This window comes from Tachypleus tridentatus, chromosome 2 (assembly GCF_004210375.1).
Source record: "Tachypleus tridentatus isolate NWPU-2018 chromosome 2, ASM421037v1, whole genome shotgun sequence".
In the NCBI taxonomy this organism is placed as follows: Eukaryota; Metazoa; Arthropoda; class Merostomata; order Xiphosura; family Limulidae; genus Tachypleus; species Tachypleus tridentatus.
In genome coordinates, this window is record NC_134826.1 from 45,600,502 (window position 1) to 45,617,275 (window position 16,774).

Below are 16,774 nucleotides of genomic sequence, written 5' to 3' on the forward strand. Positions count from 1 at the left end.
AACAGATTACATAAACACAAAACATACTCTCATTCGAACAAGGACAAAACAGATTACATAAACACAAAACATACTCTCATTCGAACAAGGACAAAACAGATTAAATAAACACAAAACATACTCTCATTCGAACAAGGACAAAACAGATTACATAAACACAAAACATACTCTCATTCGAACAAGGACAAAACAGATTACATAAACACAAAACATACTCTCATTCGAACGTGTAAAATAGATTACATAAACACAAAACATACTCTCATTCGAACAGGACAAAATAGATTACATAAACACAAAACATACTCTCATTCGAACAAGGACAAAACAGATTACATAAACACAAAACATACTCTCATTCGAACAAGGACAAAACAGATTACATAAACACAAAACATACTCTCATTCGAACGTGTAAAATAGATTACATAAACACAAAACATACTCTCATTCGAACAGGACAAAATAGATTACATAAACACAAAACATACTCTCATTCGAACAGGACAAAATAGATTACATAAACACAAAACATACTCTCATTCGAACGTGTAAAATAGATTACATAAACACAAAACATACTCTCATTCGAACGTGTAAAATAGATTACATAAACACAAAACATACTCTCATTCGAACAGGACAAAATAGATTACATAAACACAAAACATACTCTCATTCGAACAGGACAAAATAGATTACATAAACACAAAACATACTCTCATTCGAACAGGACAAAATAGATTACATAAACACAAAACATACTCTCATTCGAACAGTGTAAAATAGATTACATAAACACAAAACATACTCTCATTCGAACGTGTAAAATAGATTACATAAACACAAAACATACTCTCATTCGAACGTGTAAAATAGATTACATAAACACAAAACATACTCTCATTCGAACAGGACAAAATAGATTACATAAACACAAAACATACTCTCATTCGAACGTGTAAAATAGATTACATAAACACAAAACATACTCTCATTCGAACGTGTAAAATAGATTACATAAACACAAAACATACTCTCATTCAGAACGTGTAAAATAGATTACATAAACACAAAACATACTCTCATTCGAACAGGACAAAATAGATTACATAAACACAAAACATACTCTCATTCGAACGTGTAAAATAGATTACATAAACACAAAACATACTCTCATTCGAACGTGTAAAATAGATTACATAAACACAAAACATACTCTCATTCGAACAGGACAAAATAGATTACATAAACACAAAACATACTCTCATTCGAACGTGTAAAATAGATTACATAAACACAAAACATACTCTCATTCGAACAGGACAAAATAGATTACATAAACACAAAACATACTCTCATTCGAACAGGACAAAATAGATTACATAAACACAAAACATACTCTCATTCGAACAAGGACAAAATAGGACAAAATAGATTACATAAACACAAAACATACTCTCATTCGAACAGGACAAAATAGATTACATAAACACAAAACATACTCTCATTCGAACGTGTAAAATAGATTACATAAACACAAAACATACTCTCATTCGAACGTGTAAAATAGATTACATAAACACAAAACATACTCTCATTCGAACGGACAAAATAGATTACATAAACACAAAACATACTCTCATTCGAACAGGACAAAATAGATTACATAAACACAAAACATACTCTCATTCGAACGTGGACAAAATAGATTACATAAACACAAAACATACTCTCATTCGAACGTGTAAAATAGATTACATAAACACAAAACATACTCTCATTCGAACAGGACAAAATAGATTACATAAACACAAAACATACTCTCATTCGAACGTGTAAAATAGATTACATAAACACAAAACATACTCTCATTCGAACGTGTAAAATAGATTACATAAACACAAAACATACTCTCATTCGAACAGGACAAAATAGATTACATAAACACAAAACATACTCTCATTCGAACGTGTAAAATAGATTACATAAACACAAAACATACTCTCATTCGAACAGTGTAAAATAGATTACATAAACACAAAACATACTCTCATTCGAACAGGACAAAATAGATTACATAAACACAAAACATACTCTCATTCGAACGTGTAAAATAGATTACATAAACACAAAACATACTCTCATTCGAACGTGTAAAATAGATTACATAAACACAAAACATACTCTCATTCGAACAGGACAAAATAGATTACATAAACACAAAACATACTCTCATTCGAACGTGTAAAATAGATTACATAAACACAAAACATACTCTCATTCGAACAGGACAAAATAGATTACATAAACACAAAACATACTCTCATTCGAACAGGACAAAATAGATTACATAAACACAAAACATACTCTCATTCGAACAGGACAAAATAGATTACATAAACACAAAACATACTCTCATTCGAACAGGACAAAATAGATTACATAAACACAAAACATACTCTCATTCGAACAGGTGTAAAATAGATTACATAAACACAAAACATACTCTCATTCGAACAGGACAAAATAGATTACATAAACACAAAACATACTCTCATTCGAACGTGTAAAATAGATTACATAAACACAAAACATACTCTCATTCGAACGTGTAAAATAGATTACATAAACACAAAACATACTCTCATTCGAACAGGACAAAATAGATTACATAAACACAAAACATACTCTCATTCGAACGTGTAAAATAGATTACATAAACACAAAACATACTCTCATTCGAACGTGTAAAATAGATTACATAAACACAAAACATACTCTCATTCGAACGTGTAAAATAGATTACATAAACACAAAACATACTCTCATTCGAACGTGTAAAATAGATTACATAAACACAAAACATACTCTCATTCGAACGTGTAAAATAGATTACATAAACACAAAACATACTCTCATTCGAACAGGACAAAATAGATTACATAAACACAAAACATACTCTCATTCGAACGTGTAAAATAGATTACATAAACACAAAACATACTCTCATTCAGGACAAAATAGAACAGGACAAAATAGATTACATAAACACAAAACATACTCTCATTCGAACAGGACAAAATAGATTACATAAACACAAAACATACTCTCATTCGAACAGGACAAAATAGATTACATAAACACAAAACATACTCTCATTCGAACAGGACAAAATAGATTACATAAACACAAAACATACTCTCATTCGAACAGGACAAAATAGATTACATAAACACAAAACATACTCTCATTCGAACAGGACAAAATAGATTACATAAACACAAAACATACTCTCATTCGAACGTGTAAAATAGATTACATAAACACAAAACATACTCTCATTCGAACGTGTAAAATAGATTACATAAACACAAAACATACTCTCATTCGAACAGGACAAAATAGATTACATAAACACAAAACATACTCTCATTCGAACGTGTAAAATAGATTACATAAACACAAAACATACTCTCATTCGAACGTGTAAAATAGATTACATAAACACAAAACATACTCTCATTCGAACGTGTAAAATAGATTACATAAACACAAAACATACTCTCATTCGAACGTGTAAAATAGATTACATAAACACAAAACATACTCTCATTCGAACGTGTAAAATAGATTACATAAACACAAAACATACTCTCATTCGAACAGGACAAAATAGATTACATAAACACAAAACATAAAACATAAACACAAAACATACTCTCATTCGAACGTGTAAAATAGATTACATAAACACAAAACATACTCTCATTCGAACAGGACAAAATAGATTACATAAACACAAAACATACTCTCATTCGAACAGGACAAAATAGATTACATAAACACAAAACATACTCTCATTCGAACAGGACAAAATAGATTACATAAACACAAAACATACTCTCATTCGAACAGTGTAAAATAGATTACATAAACACAAAACATACTCTCATTCGAACGTGTAAAATAGATTACATAAACACAAAACATACTCTCATTCGAACGTGTAAAATAGATTACATAAACACAAAACATACTCTCATTCGAACGTGTAAAATAGATTACATAAACACAAAACATACTCTCATTCGAACAGGACAAAATAGATTACATAAACACAAAACATACTCTCATTCGAACGTGTAAAATAGATTACATAAACACAAAACATACTCTCATTCGAACGTGTAAAATAGATTACATAAACACAAAACATACTCTCATTCGAACAGGACAAAATAGATTACATAAACACAAAACATACTCTCATTCGAACAGGACAAAATAGATTACATAAACACAAAACATACTCTCATTCGAACAGGACAAAATAGATTACATAAACACAAAACATACTCTCATTCGAACGTGTAAAATAGATTACATAAACACAAAACATACTCTCATTCGAACGTGTAAAATAGATTACATAAACACAAAACATACTCTCATTCGAACGTGTAAAATAGATTACATAAACACAAAACATACTCTCATTCGAACAGGACAAAATAGATTACATAAACACAAAACATACTCTCATTCGAACGTGTAAAATAGATTACATAAACACAAAACATACTCTCATTCGAACGTGTAAAATAGATTACATAAACACAAAACATACTCTCATTCGAACAGGACAAAATAGATTACATAAACACAAAACATACTCTCATTCGAACGTGTAAAATAGATTACATAAACACAAAACATACTCTCATTCGAACGTGTAAAATAGATTACATAAACACAAAACATACTCTCATTCGAACGTGTAAAATAGATTACATAAACACAAAACATACTCTCATTCGAACGTGTAAAATAGATTACATAAACACAAAACATACTCTCATTCGAACAGGACAAAATAGATTACATAAACACAACATACTCTCATTCGAACGTGTAAAATAGATTACATAAACACAAAACATACTCTCATTCGAACAAAATAGATTACATAAACACAAAACATACTCTCATTCGAACGTGTAAAATAGATTACATAAACACAAAACATACTCTCATTCGAACAGGACAAAATAGATTACATAAACACAAAACATACTCTCATTCGAACAGGACAAAATAGATTACATAAACACAAAACATACTCTCATTCGAACAGGACAAAATAGATTACATAAACACAAAACATACTCTCATTCGAACAGGACAAAATAGATTACATAAACACAAAACATACTCTCATTCGAACGTGTAAAATAGATTACATAAACACAAAACATACTCTCATTCGAATAGATTACATAAACACAAAATAGATTACATAAACACAAAACATACTCTCATTCGAACGTGTAAAATAGATTACATAAACACAAAACATACTCTCATTCGAACAGGACAAAATAGATTACATAAACACAAAACATACTCTCATTCGAACGTGTAAAATAGATTACATAAACACAAAACATACTCTCATTCGAACGTGTAAAATAGATTACATAAACACAAAACATACTCTCATTCGAACAGGACAAAATAGATTACATAAACACAAAACATACTCTCATTCGAACGTGTAAAATAGATTACATAAACACAAAACATACTCTCATTCGAACGTGTAAAATAGATTACATAAACACAAAACATACTCTCATTCGAACGTGTAAAATAGATTACATAAACACAAAACATACTCTCATTCGAACGTGTAAAATAGATTACATAAACACAAAACATACTCTCATTCGAACAGGACAAAATAGATTACATAAACACAAAACATACTCTCATTCGAACGTGTAAAATAGATTACATAAACACAAAACATACTCTCATTCGAACGTGTAAAATAGATTACATAAACACAAAACATACTCTCATTCGAACAGGACAAAATAGATTACATAAACACAAAACATACTCTCATTCGAACGTGTAAAATAGATTACATAAACACAAAACATACTCTCATTCGAACGTGTAAAATAGATTACATAAACACAAAACATACTCTCATTCGAACAGGACAATATAGATTACATAAACACAAAACATACTCTCATTCGAACGTGTAAAATAGATTACATAAACACAAAACATACTCTCATTCGAACAGGACAAAATAGATTACATAAACACAAAACATACTCTCATTCGAACAGGACAAAATAGATTACATAAACACAAAACATACTCTCATTCGAACAGGACAAAATAGATTACATAAACACAAAACATACTCTCATTCGAACAGGACAAAATAGATTACATAAACACAAAACATACTCTCATTCGAACAGGACAAAATAGATTACATAAACACAAAACATACTCTCATTCGAACAGGACAAAATAGATTACATAAACACAAAACATACTCTCATTCGAACGTGTAAAATAGATTACATAAACACAAAACATACTCTCATTCGAACGTGTAAAATAGATTACATAAACACAAAACATACTCTCATTCGAACAGGACAAAATAGATTACATAAACACAAAACATACTCTCATTCGAACAGTGTAAAATAGATTACATAAACACAAAACATACTCTCATTCGAACGTGTAAAATAGATTACATAAACACAAAACATACTCTCATTCGAACGTGTAAAATAGATTACATAAACACAAAACATACTCTCATTCGAACGAAGTGTAAAATAGATTACATAAACACAAAACATACTCTCATTCGAACGTGTAAAATAGATTACATAAACACAAAACATACTCTCATTCGAACAGGACAAAATAGATTACATAAACACAAAACATACTCTCATTCGAACGTGTAAAATAGATTACATAAACACAAAACATACTCTCATTCGAACGTGTAAAATAGATTACATAAACACAAAACATACTCTCATTCGAACGTGTAAAATAGATTACATAAACACAAAACATACTCTCATTCGAACGTGTAAAATAGATTACATAAACACAAAACATACTCTCATTCGAACAGGACAAAATAGATTACATAAACACAAAACATACTCTCATTCGAACGTGTAAAATAGATTACATAAACACAAAACATACTCTCATTCGAACAGGACAAAATAGATTACATAAACACAAAACATACTCTCATTCGAACAGGATTACATAAACACAAAAATAGATTACATAAACACAAAACATACTACTCTCATTCGAACAGGACAAAATAGATTACATAAACACAAAACATACTCTCATTCGAACAGGACAAAATAGATTACATAAACACAAAACATACTCTCATTCGAACAGGACAAAATAGATTACATAAACACAAAACATACTCTCATTCGAACAGGACAAAATAGATTACATAAACACAAAACATACTCTCATTCGAACGTGTAAAATAGATTACATAAACACAAAACATACTCTCATTCGAACAGGACAAAATAGATTACATAAACACAAAACATACTCTCATTCGAACGTGTAAAATAGATTACATAAACACAAAACATACTCTCATTCGAACGTGTAAAATAGATTACATAAACACAAAACATACTCTCATTCGAACAGGACAAAATAGATTACATAAACACAAAACATACTCTCATTCGAACGTGTAAAATAGATTACATAAACACAAAACATACTCTCATTCGAACGTGTAAAATAGATTACATAAACACAAAACATACTCTCATTCGAACAGGACAAAATAGATTACATAAACACAAAACATACTCTCATTCGAACAGGACAAAATAGATTACATAACCACAAAACATACTCTCATTCGAACGTGTAAAATAGATTACATAAACACAAAACATACTCTCATTCGAACGTGTAAAACAGATTACATAAACACAAAACATACTCTCATTCGAACGTGTAAACTTCTAACATTTAATAAAGTCCATCGATAGTACAGCGATTGGGTTCGATTCCCCTCGGTGTACCCAGCACATAGCCCAATGTGGCTTTGCTATAAAAAGACACACACACATTTAATAAATCAAACACGTGTTATTACATCACTTGTATTTTATTGCTCCACGAGACAAATGTATTGTTGCAGTTTGACAGTCTCGTGTTCTTTTCCTTAGGTTGCAATGAAAGAACATTAATTCGGCGGAAGACCACATTCGTCTCTTCTAGAAAATAGTTTTACCTCACATTATATATTATTAGTGTACAATAATGTATAAATTATAACTATCCTCTAATGCACGACTTATCCAACAGTTTCAGGGTTGATGGTTTTGTCACGGCAGCTACACCAGGCCTAACTGCATTAACCCACACCCTTATGCTTAATCTTTACCAAATCGCTGGCCGATTAACAATGCCAGGTCTTTATAAGAGTATGTCACGCTACCTCTAATTGGTTATTCCACGTAGGTCTTTGCCCTCCAACGAATCTCGATAATTGTCCTCTGTGTTATTGTCCTTCTTAAAGCGTGAGGTTGTTTGTATACACAATTCGGTAAGCATTTTGGCCAGTCCCACCAACCATTACATGAAACAAAATTTTCTGTCATTTTATAAGCCATACTGCGTTAAAGTTGTTGGTACGTTTTATGTAAGCATTTGGTATGTATCCTTTACTAGTGTGCACATGAGTGTTTCAATCAGAGAAATCGTGCTAACAGTACAAAAGACATAATATATAAAGCTGAAGTTTCAGATATGTTTCTTATACTTCGTGTCGATGACTTGGCTTCTTCAAAATACCAAAACTAAGAATAAGATTTAAAAAAAACACAACTAATTATCATTCTCTAAAAAAAAGAACTTTATATTTCACATTTATTGCGAAATATTACGTACAATATTACGTGGTAGCTATGGTGAAAAGTTTCTATTTAGTTTCTCTTACCTGTGGGCTGGCATGGCCAAGTGGTTAAGGCACTCCATTCGTAATCCGAAGGTCGCACGTTCAAATCCCTGTCGCACCAAACATCCTCGCCCTTTCAGCCATGAGAGTGTTATAATGTCACGATCAATCCCACTATTCATTGGCAAAAGAGTAGCCCTAGAGCTGGGGGTGGGTGGTGATGACTAGCTGCATTCCCTCTAGTCTTACACTTCTAAATTAGGGACGGCTAAGTACCCTCGTGGAGCTTTGCGCGAAATTAAAAAAAAAAAAGCCAAACCAATATCTTTATCTGTAGAGTCGATTGTATTAAGTGTTCCTGTAATTTGGGTATGAAAACCGTGACGTTTATTGTTCTCGCTAAGAATACGCTCATCGCAAAATGAAATGCTTCTTGATTGTTGCGATTCTTAACATTATAACGTCCCACGGATGAAAGGGCGAACATGTTAAGTGACGGGGATTCAAACCTGAGATTAGGATCTGCTACTTCTAACCATTAAGCCATACCAAGTCAAAAATGGTAGCCATCAAGCCTTCTGAGAACAGAAGTAAACGACTGTGTTTATTTGTAACTGATATAACTTTAGTTTGATTACGAAAATATACAACCCATCAATCAACGAAACTTATTTCTTTTGCTCAAAGATCACTGAGACCAGTCCATAGTTGTATATGATTCTTATGAATGAGCTTCAGTTAAACAAATTCTTAATGGTCACGTGTCCGTCAACGCTACTGACAAACTCCCACTGTCTTCTCAGTTAAATAAAGCTCAAAAAGATAGCGCGAAATGGTACTTTTACCATTCGAGTTCAGTGAATTCTATCATTATTTTACATACGCAAAAAAACAAAGAAAGTACAATACAAGAGAACCTAATTCCTACGCGTACCAATGTGCCAAACGCTAATTGCTCGTCTACCAGTTACGAATTCAGATAAAAAGAAATTTATGAACAGTTAGGTTGCTAATGGTGATACATAAATATTTTCGCTAATTTTCTTCATTTTTGTACCAATCGTACTGGTCAAATACATATCCATGGTGCACAAGTGAAACCTTTGGAAATGCACAATAGATGTTCGCACTACTTATGTAACCAGCCATGTACTTTATGACTAATACTACGAACTAGGTGATGGGCACTCAAGGCAAACGAAGTCTCGAAAGACTCGTCAGTGTATAAAAGCAATTAGCTAAAGCCGCTTACATTTCGTTAAGACAAACACGTCTACAATGAGACAAAAAGAACGTAGACGTTAGTCAAACAACTTCACTGAGATAAACACGTCTAGTTTGGTGTGGTTTGATTTAAATTTCGCGCAAAGCTACACGAGGGCTATCTGCGCTAGCCGTCCCCAATTTAGCAGTGTAAGAATAGAAGGGGAAGGCAACTAGTCATCACCACCAACCGCCAACTCTTGGGCTACTCTTTTACCAACGAATAGTGGGATTGACCGTCACATTATAACGCCCTCACCGTTGAAAGGGCGAGCATGTTTGGTATGACGGGGATTTGAAACCGCGACCCTCGGAATCCGTGTCGAGTGCCTTAACCACCTGGCTATGCCGGACCAAACACATCTAGAGAGAATAAAATTATGAAACGACGGGTAATCAAGTTAACAGGTACAACAAGAATTATATTGAAAACTAAAGTCTGTTCATGGAACACGAATACTTATGTATTCACACAATATATTTGTTTTATCCGTAAATTGTAAAAATTGTATTTTGTTTTTCGAATTTCATTAAAACGTTGTTTTGTTAACCTTGCTCTAGAAATGGTTTTTCTTAATATAAGTATAAAAGCTGAGACTGGCGTTAAGACCAAACTTAGCAAAATTACACATATTAGCTTTCTCTTTTTAGTGTAACGTCGGCATGCTCAAGCCACAAAACGTGTACTAATAAACACATACCTGGCATGCACACGCACCGGAATCCCCCTCTTTCATCTAAACAAGTTCCATCGTTTTGGCAAGGGCTAGATTCACATTCGTTAATATTAAGTTCACATCGAGGTCCCGCAAAACCTTTGGAACAATTACACGTAAACGATCCTGGTGTGTTGACACATATGCCCCCATGTTCACATGGTGAACCTGCGTAGAAAATAATAGAAATTATATTTTTTGTTCCGATATTACATAATAAGTACAACTTAAAATGATAAAAAAACAAGGGTAATTTGGTTTTACAAGGTAGATCAGCTAACTGTGGTTTGCTATTCAGGTATGAAAACCAAATATACTGAGCGGCATTAAAAACGCAACAAGTATTAAAACGAGTTGTTTCATATAAAACTTACGTTTAACCTAACGTATTAAAATTGTTTAACTGTATGTACGATGTTGCGTTTTTAATGTATCTCAGTATATGTTATCGAATGTATCTCAAGACGGCTGGTATGGGTATTAAAACTTTTATTAAAATAGAGAACAACGTTTCGACCTTCTTAGGTCATCTTTTGTTAACCTGAAGATGACCTAAGAAGGTCGAAACGTTGTTCTCTACTTTATTTTAATACCCATACCAGCCGTCTTGTGATACATTTTTACTTCAAGCGGGTTTCTCGTCATCTCGAATGTTATGGAATGCTATCATATAATTTCTAGAGCTGACTTACTGGAATCTGAAATGCTGGAAGTGACATCTCACCTTTTCTTTATTACGTTAAGGCAAATGCTTATAAAGTTTTTATAATTAATTCAACAAGGAATTGCTTATTTACCTTCTTTGCATTCGTTGACGTCCTCTGTACAGTCGTTTCCCTGAAATCCGCTAGGGCAGGAACATCGATAGCTACCATCTGTTGGATTAGTATTGCAGATAGCACCAGAATGACAAGGGTTGCTTGCACAAGCGTCGTCCAGGTGACACAATAACCCTGATAATAAAAACGCAATGTTATTTAATCAAATAGATATTGTTTCTTGAGCGACCTCTTTATTTAGTATTTTTCATACATCTGATTAAATTTTCCTCAATACTTACCACAATATATATTTAGGAAATTCTGGAACCTCTATAATCCCTTGCACTGATATCTTTGTTTAAACGATACACACTACCTCGGATTAAGGCATGGGCTTACCGGGCTGAAGTCCAGGGACTCACACTAATTAGGGAGCCTCAAGCCATGACTATAGATATATTGCACATAGAGGTTTTGTCCAGAGGGGTTCTCTAGTTGAAAAGCCTAGTGCCTCACACTAAATGAGGAGCCTCAAGCTATGACTATAGATATATTGCACATAGAGATTCTGTCTCGAGGGGTCCTCTAGTTGGAAGAAAAGCCTGGGTCCAATAATACCCTAAATCCGACCTTGGATGCACAACATGAGTATGTTTAAAATGTGTGATTCCGTCATGTAAAAGAAAAGGTTTTTGCACATCACGATGTCATTTCAAATAGTTGCACTACTGCTCATCAGACTACTGGGCGGTGGAATGATACCCTTTCAGGGAAACTCGTAACTTCAGTATTATATATTTGATGTCATACTGCAAATTTGACCAGCATTGCAAACAGATGGTAGATTTGAAAAAATAAAGTCTTGTAGATCGAATGCCCTGCCTCCGAACTACAGCAACAAACAATTAAAGATGGAAATGTGTTTGATTTAGTTGCTGTTTTTTAAACAACAGAACTTCTAAATGAAATTTAAGGACTGATATTAGTACACTAATACAACCATAAAATCATTTAATTAAGAGACACCCGGTGAAGTACGTGAACTTAGATTTAAATATGGATAAACAGGAAATGTTTTTAAAAACACAAAAAGAAATCATATAGGATAGGCAGTAAACTTTTAAATGTTTTTAACAATATAATGATAAATATAATACCTAATAGTTTGTTCAGGGTAACTAGTACACCAATAACTACCTGTTTTTCCAGGAGCACATTGACAAAAAAACGATCCAACACGGTCATGACAGGTGGCGCCGTTGAAACATGCTGCGCCTGCGCAGTCGTCAATATTTTCACTGCAGTCAATCCCAGTCCAACCATTCACACAAATGCAAGAGTAACCACCAACTGTGTTTGTACACGTAGCCCCATTTTTGCACACGCTGGGTTTTAATGCACATTCGTCAACATCTTTACTGCAATACGGTCCTGCAAAAAAATAATGAATTTTCAATAAAACATTGATTGGTATGAGTTTCGCGCAAAGCTACATGAGAGATATCTGCACTAGCCGTCCCTAATTTAGCAGTGTAAGACTAAAGCTAGTCATCACCACACACCGCCAACTCTTGGTCTACTTTTTTACCAACGAATAGTGGGACTGACCGTCACATTATAATGCCCCTACGGCTGAAAGGGCGAGCATGTTTGGTGTGATGGGGATTCGAATCCGCGACCCTCACATTACGAGTCGAGTGCCTTAACCACCTGGCCATGCCGGGCCAACAAAACATTGGAATTTCATAAACACACTAAATATTTCAAACTGTATGATATTCATATTACATTTCCGTAAAAGGTGGGGGAGAGACAAAACAAAGTAATACACCAAAGCAAAACAAAGTAATACACCAAAGCAATACAAAATAATACACCAAAGCAAAACAAAGGCTTTTTTTGTTTTTTAAAGAATATCATGTGGAATTGTTTAGTATTTTCCTGTGAAAATGTGTGAAAACCTGCTTCGTGAAAGTGGTAATCATGTAATCTATACATCAGGAAATATCGCTGACACGTAACGTAACAAGAGAATAGAAAACAATACCTGTGTAATTTCGCGGGCACTGACATGTGTAGCTGTTGACTCCATCGATGCAGGTGGCGCCATTTTGACATAAGTTTCCCGGACAGTCATCAATATTGATATCACAGTTAGTACCAGTGAAACCTAAAATAAGTACGTATGTATACATGGTGAACTACGAAAGGTTAAATCTCCTTTTAATAGTGAATAAAAAATTTAATGACAATTCCTGTAAAACTTAACCTGTATTGAAAACTTCAAGTCGCGACAAACGTCTTCTAAGCTTATAGGACATCCAACTGTTAGGCTACTCTCTTATCAAATTGTGGGATTTGACTGTTACTTTTATAGCGTTGGTTGTGAATACTTAAAATACTACATTTACCGCTGTATTAAGAATAAAAAGCTGTAAAAATGAATAATTTTAATGACACCAATTGCTTACTTTAACCAATGAACAAGCAGTATGTCGAAAATTTGGCTGTGAATATCCGCAAGTCAAGAAAGAACTAGTGGTGATTTTTATCTGTTTTACATATAAACGTTTTCTTATTACGGATTTATACAGCGTATTCAACATTGAGTTTTCTGTGGGCCACTCCCTCTATTGGTTTTTCCAGTTTTATTTCAAGACTACTGTTTGGGTTTTATGTTGGTCCAGAAACTTCTTCCAAGTCGATAAAAAAAACAAAGTTTATGAAAACGTCAGCTCACAAACCGTGTCGTAATAGAAACTACAGGTGCTGTCGCTAACAGAGGGAGTGAGAAGACAACATCATCCAACCTATGCCAGGCCTGTTAAACCAAAAAAAAAAAGCTTTCAGCCAGAGGGCACTGTACATTGCAAGATGGTTAGTTTTCTCCAATCGCCCGAGAACACGCATTCTTATTATAAATATTTACCGTGTAATCTAATTCCATCTTGGTTTCCATCATCGTATTGAAGAAAGAATAAAATCTAAGTTTCTGAAAAGTTTTGTTGATATACTTTTCAGCATGAGATTCTTTATTCACGCATAGCCTTTAGCTCAACGTCTAAAGCACGAATTCTACGTATAAGCTACACTTACACCACCTGCAGGATTGTAAAATAAAAAAGATAACCATTGACATTTCGTTCAAGGATCAACCGAATTGTTAAATACTGAAAATATTTTATATAAAGTTGTTTTACATGTTAGATGAAAATATCAGTTACAAAACATTTATAAGATAGAGTAAAATATCCCAATAATACCACTTTTACAGACTGACAAGAGTTATTTATGAAACCGAATAAATATTTAAACAGGCGTATTTCGTGTAAAAATACTATATAAACAACATAAACATGACAAGCATTCTGATAATACAATTATTTCACTGCTATTGTTTATTTTTTGCATCTTCAAGATCTAGTTATTGCTACTTTATACGTCATTAATTACTCAAGATATTGTTACGTCACTGTTCACTGTACACATTAATTATCTTGTTCATGTTACGTCGATATTGTTCACTCCACACATTAATGATCTAGTCAATGTTACATCGCTATTGTTCATTCTACTCATTAATGATCTAGTTAATGTTACGTCGTCACAGTTCACTCTATACATTAATGATCTAGTTAATGTTACGTCGTGACTGTTCACTCTAGACATAAATGATCTTGTGAATATTACGTCGTCATTGTTCATTCTACACTTTAATGATCTAGCTAATTTTATGACAGTTGGTGGCGTATATTATTATTATTTTGCTGTTTAATGTACATACCGATAACCTATTATCAGCTTGATGTTTATGACACAGGTTGTTGAGATAAATATTGTTATGTTACCATTTATTCTAAGTACTGATTACGTGGTTGTAGTGTTATGTCTACAGTATTGAGTTGTGTTAATGTTATGCCAAGGTTTATCATATACATTGATGTCCCATTAATTTACCATTCTTTATCATATAAAAAAAACGACCAATGCAGCTGTTTTATCACTGTTTAGCTGTGAACACTTATTTAAGACACATTTGTTATAATGAAACTTTCGGGTGGTGACGCCTAGTGGTACGTCCTTACCTGGAAGACATGAGCACTGATAGTCCAAAGTGTCAATCGACTTACAGGATCCTCCATTCTGACATGGACTTGGATCACAAGGGATGTATTTGGATTCACATTTCTGACCAGTGTAGCCGACTTTACAAATACACCTGTAAAAAAGTTAATTAATTAAACTTCAAAGTGAAAAAAGTAATATTTAATGACGTTTACAAATTAACGCGCGAATATAACACATAAGTCCGCGTACTGTAGCATATATGACATGTATTGTAAAATAAGTTACGGTGAATACGTGTAACCTGAAAATACAATGATAGAAATGTGTGTAAATTGTAAAATACATAGCTAGAAATACGTGCAAATTGTGAAAGTACATTGCTAGACATACGAGTAAATTATAAAATTCATTGCTATAAATACGTGCAATCTATAAAATACATTGTTAGACATACGTATAAATTATAAAATTCATTGCTAGAAATAAGCGTGAAAAATTAAACACACTGTAAATACACAAACACACTTTCTGATTATTTAACCACCAGAGATGGTCCATATAATTAAAATTATGACCGTTATGTAAATCGTATGTGTTATCTGTGATGCTATTCCTAACATTCGTGGCTGTGACAGAAAATTCGAAAGGAGTACATGACAGTGTTTATATTTTCTCCAAACAAAAACGATCAAAATTTGTATACGATTTTGAGATGTTGTTTCAAAAAACACACGTTTGTACGAGACAAAATATTTCGACTTTTCTTTATCGCACTTCTATTTCATTAAAATCACTTTAGGCCCGGCATGGCCAAGTGGTTAAGGCACTCGACTCGTAAACTGATGCTCGCGGGTTCGAATCCATTCACACCCAACATGCTCCCCCTTTCAGCGGTAGGAGTTATAATGTTACGATCAATCCCATTATTCGTTGGTAAAAGAGTAGTCCAAGAGTTGGCGGTGGGTGGTGATAGCTAGATGTCTTCCCTTTAGTCTTACGCTGTTAAAGCTAGCGCAGAAATCCAAAACAAACAAACAAATATCAAGAATTGTGTTTCCAGGTTTTATGTTTATCGGTTTAAGACTATTGTCTAGAATAAATTAAAAAGTTTCGATAATTTTGTCTTGATTTAAAAGGACTAAAGAATCCTAGCAAATAAACTTCAAATACAC

General features: G+C 33.1%; 1 protein-coding gene across 1 annotated transcript in view; it reads right to left on the bottom strand.

Moving 5' to 3' along the window:
* LOC143242535 (uncharacterized) overlaps window positions 1-16,774 on the bottom strand; it is a 97,796-nt gene that overhangs the window by 36,399 nt on the left and 44,623 nt on the right. The window contains exons 5-9 of the mRNA XM_076485959.1: window positions 15,620-15,753; window positions 13,582-13,704; window positions 12,732-12,965; window positions 11,571-11,726; window positions 10,759-10,941 (exon numbers count right to left, since the gene is read on the bottom strand). Of these exons, the coding sequence (XP_076342074.1) occupies window positions 10,759-10,941; window positions 11,571-11,726; window positions 12,732-12,965; window positions 13,582-13,704; window positions 15,620-15,753 (830 nt within the window). The remainder of the gene's footprint in view (window positions 1-10,758; window positions 10,942-11,570; window positions 11,727-12,731; window positions 12,966-13,581; window positions 13,705-15,619; window positions 15,754-16,774) is intronic.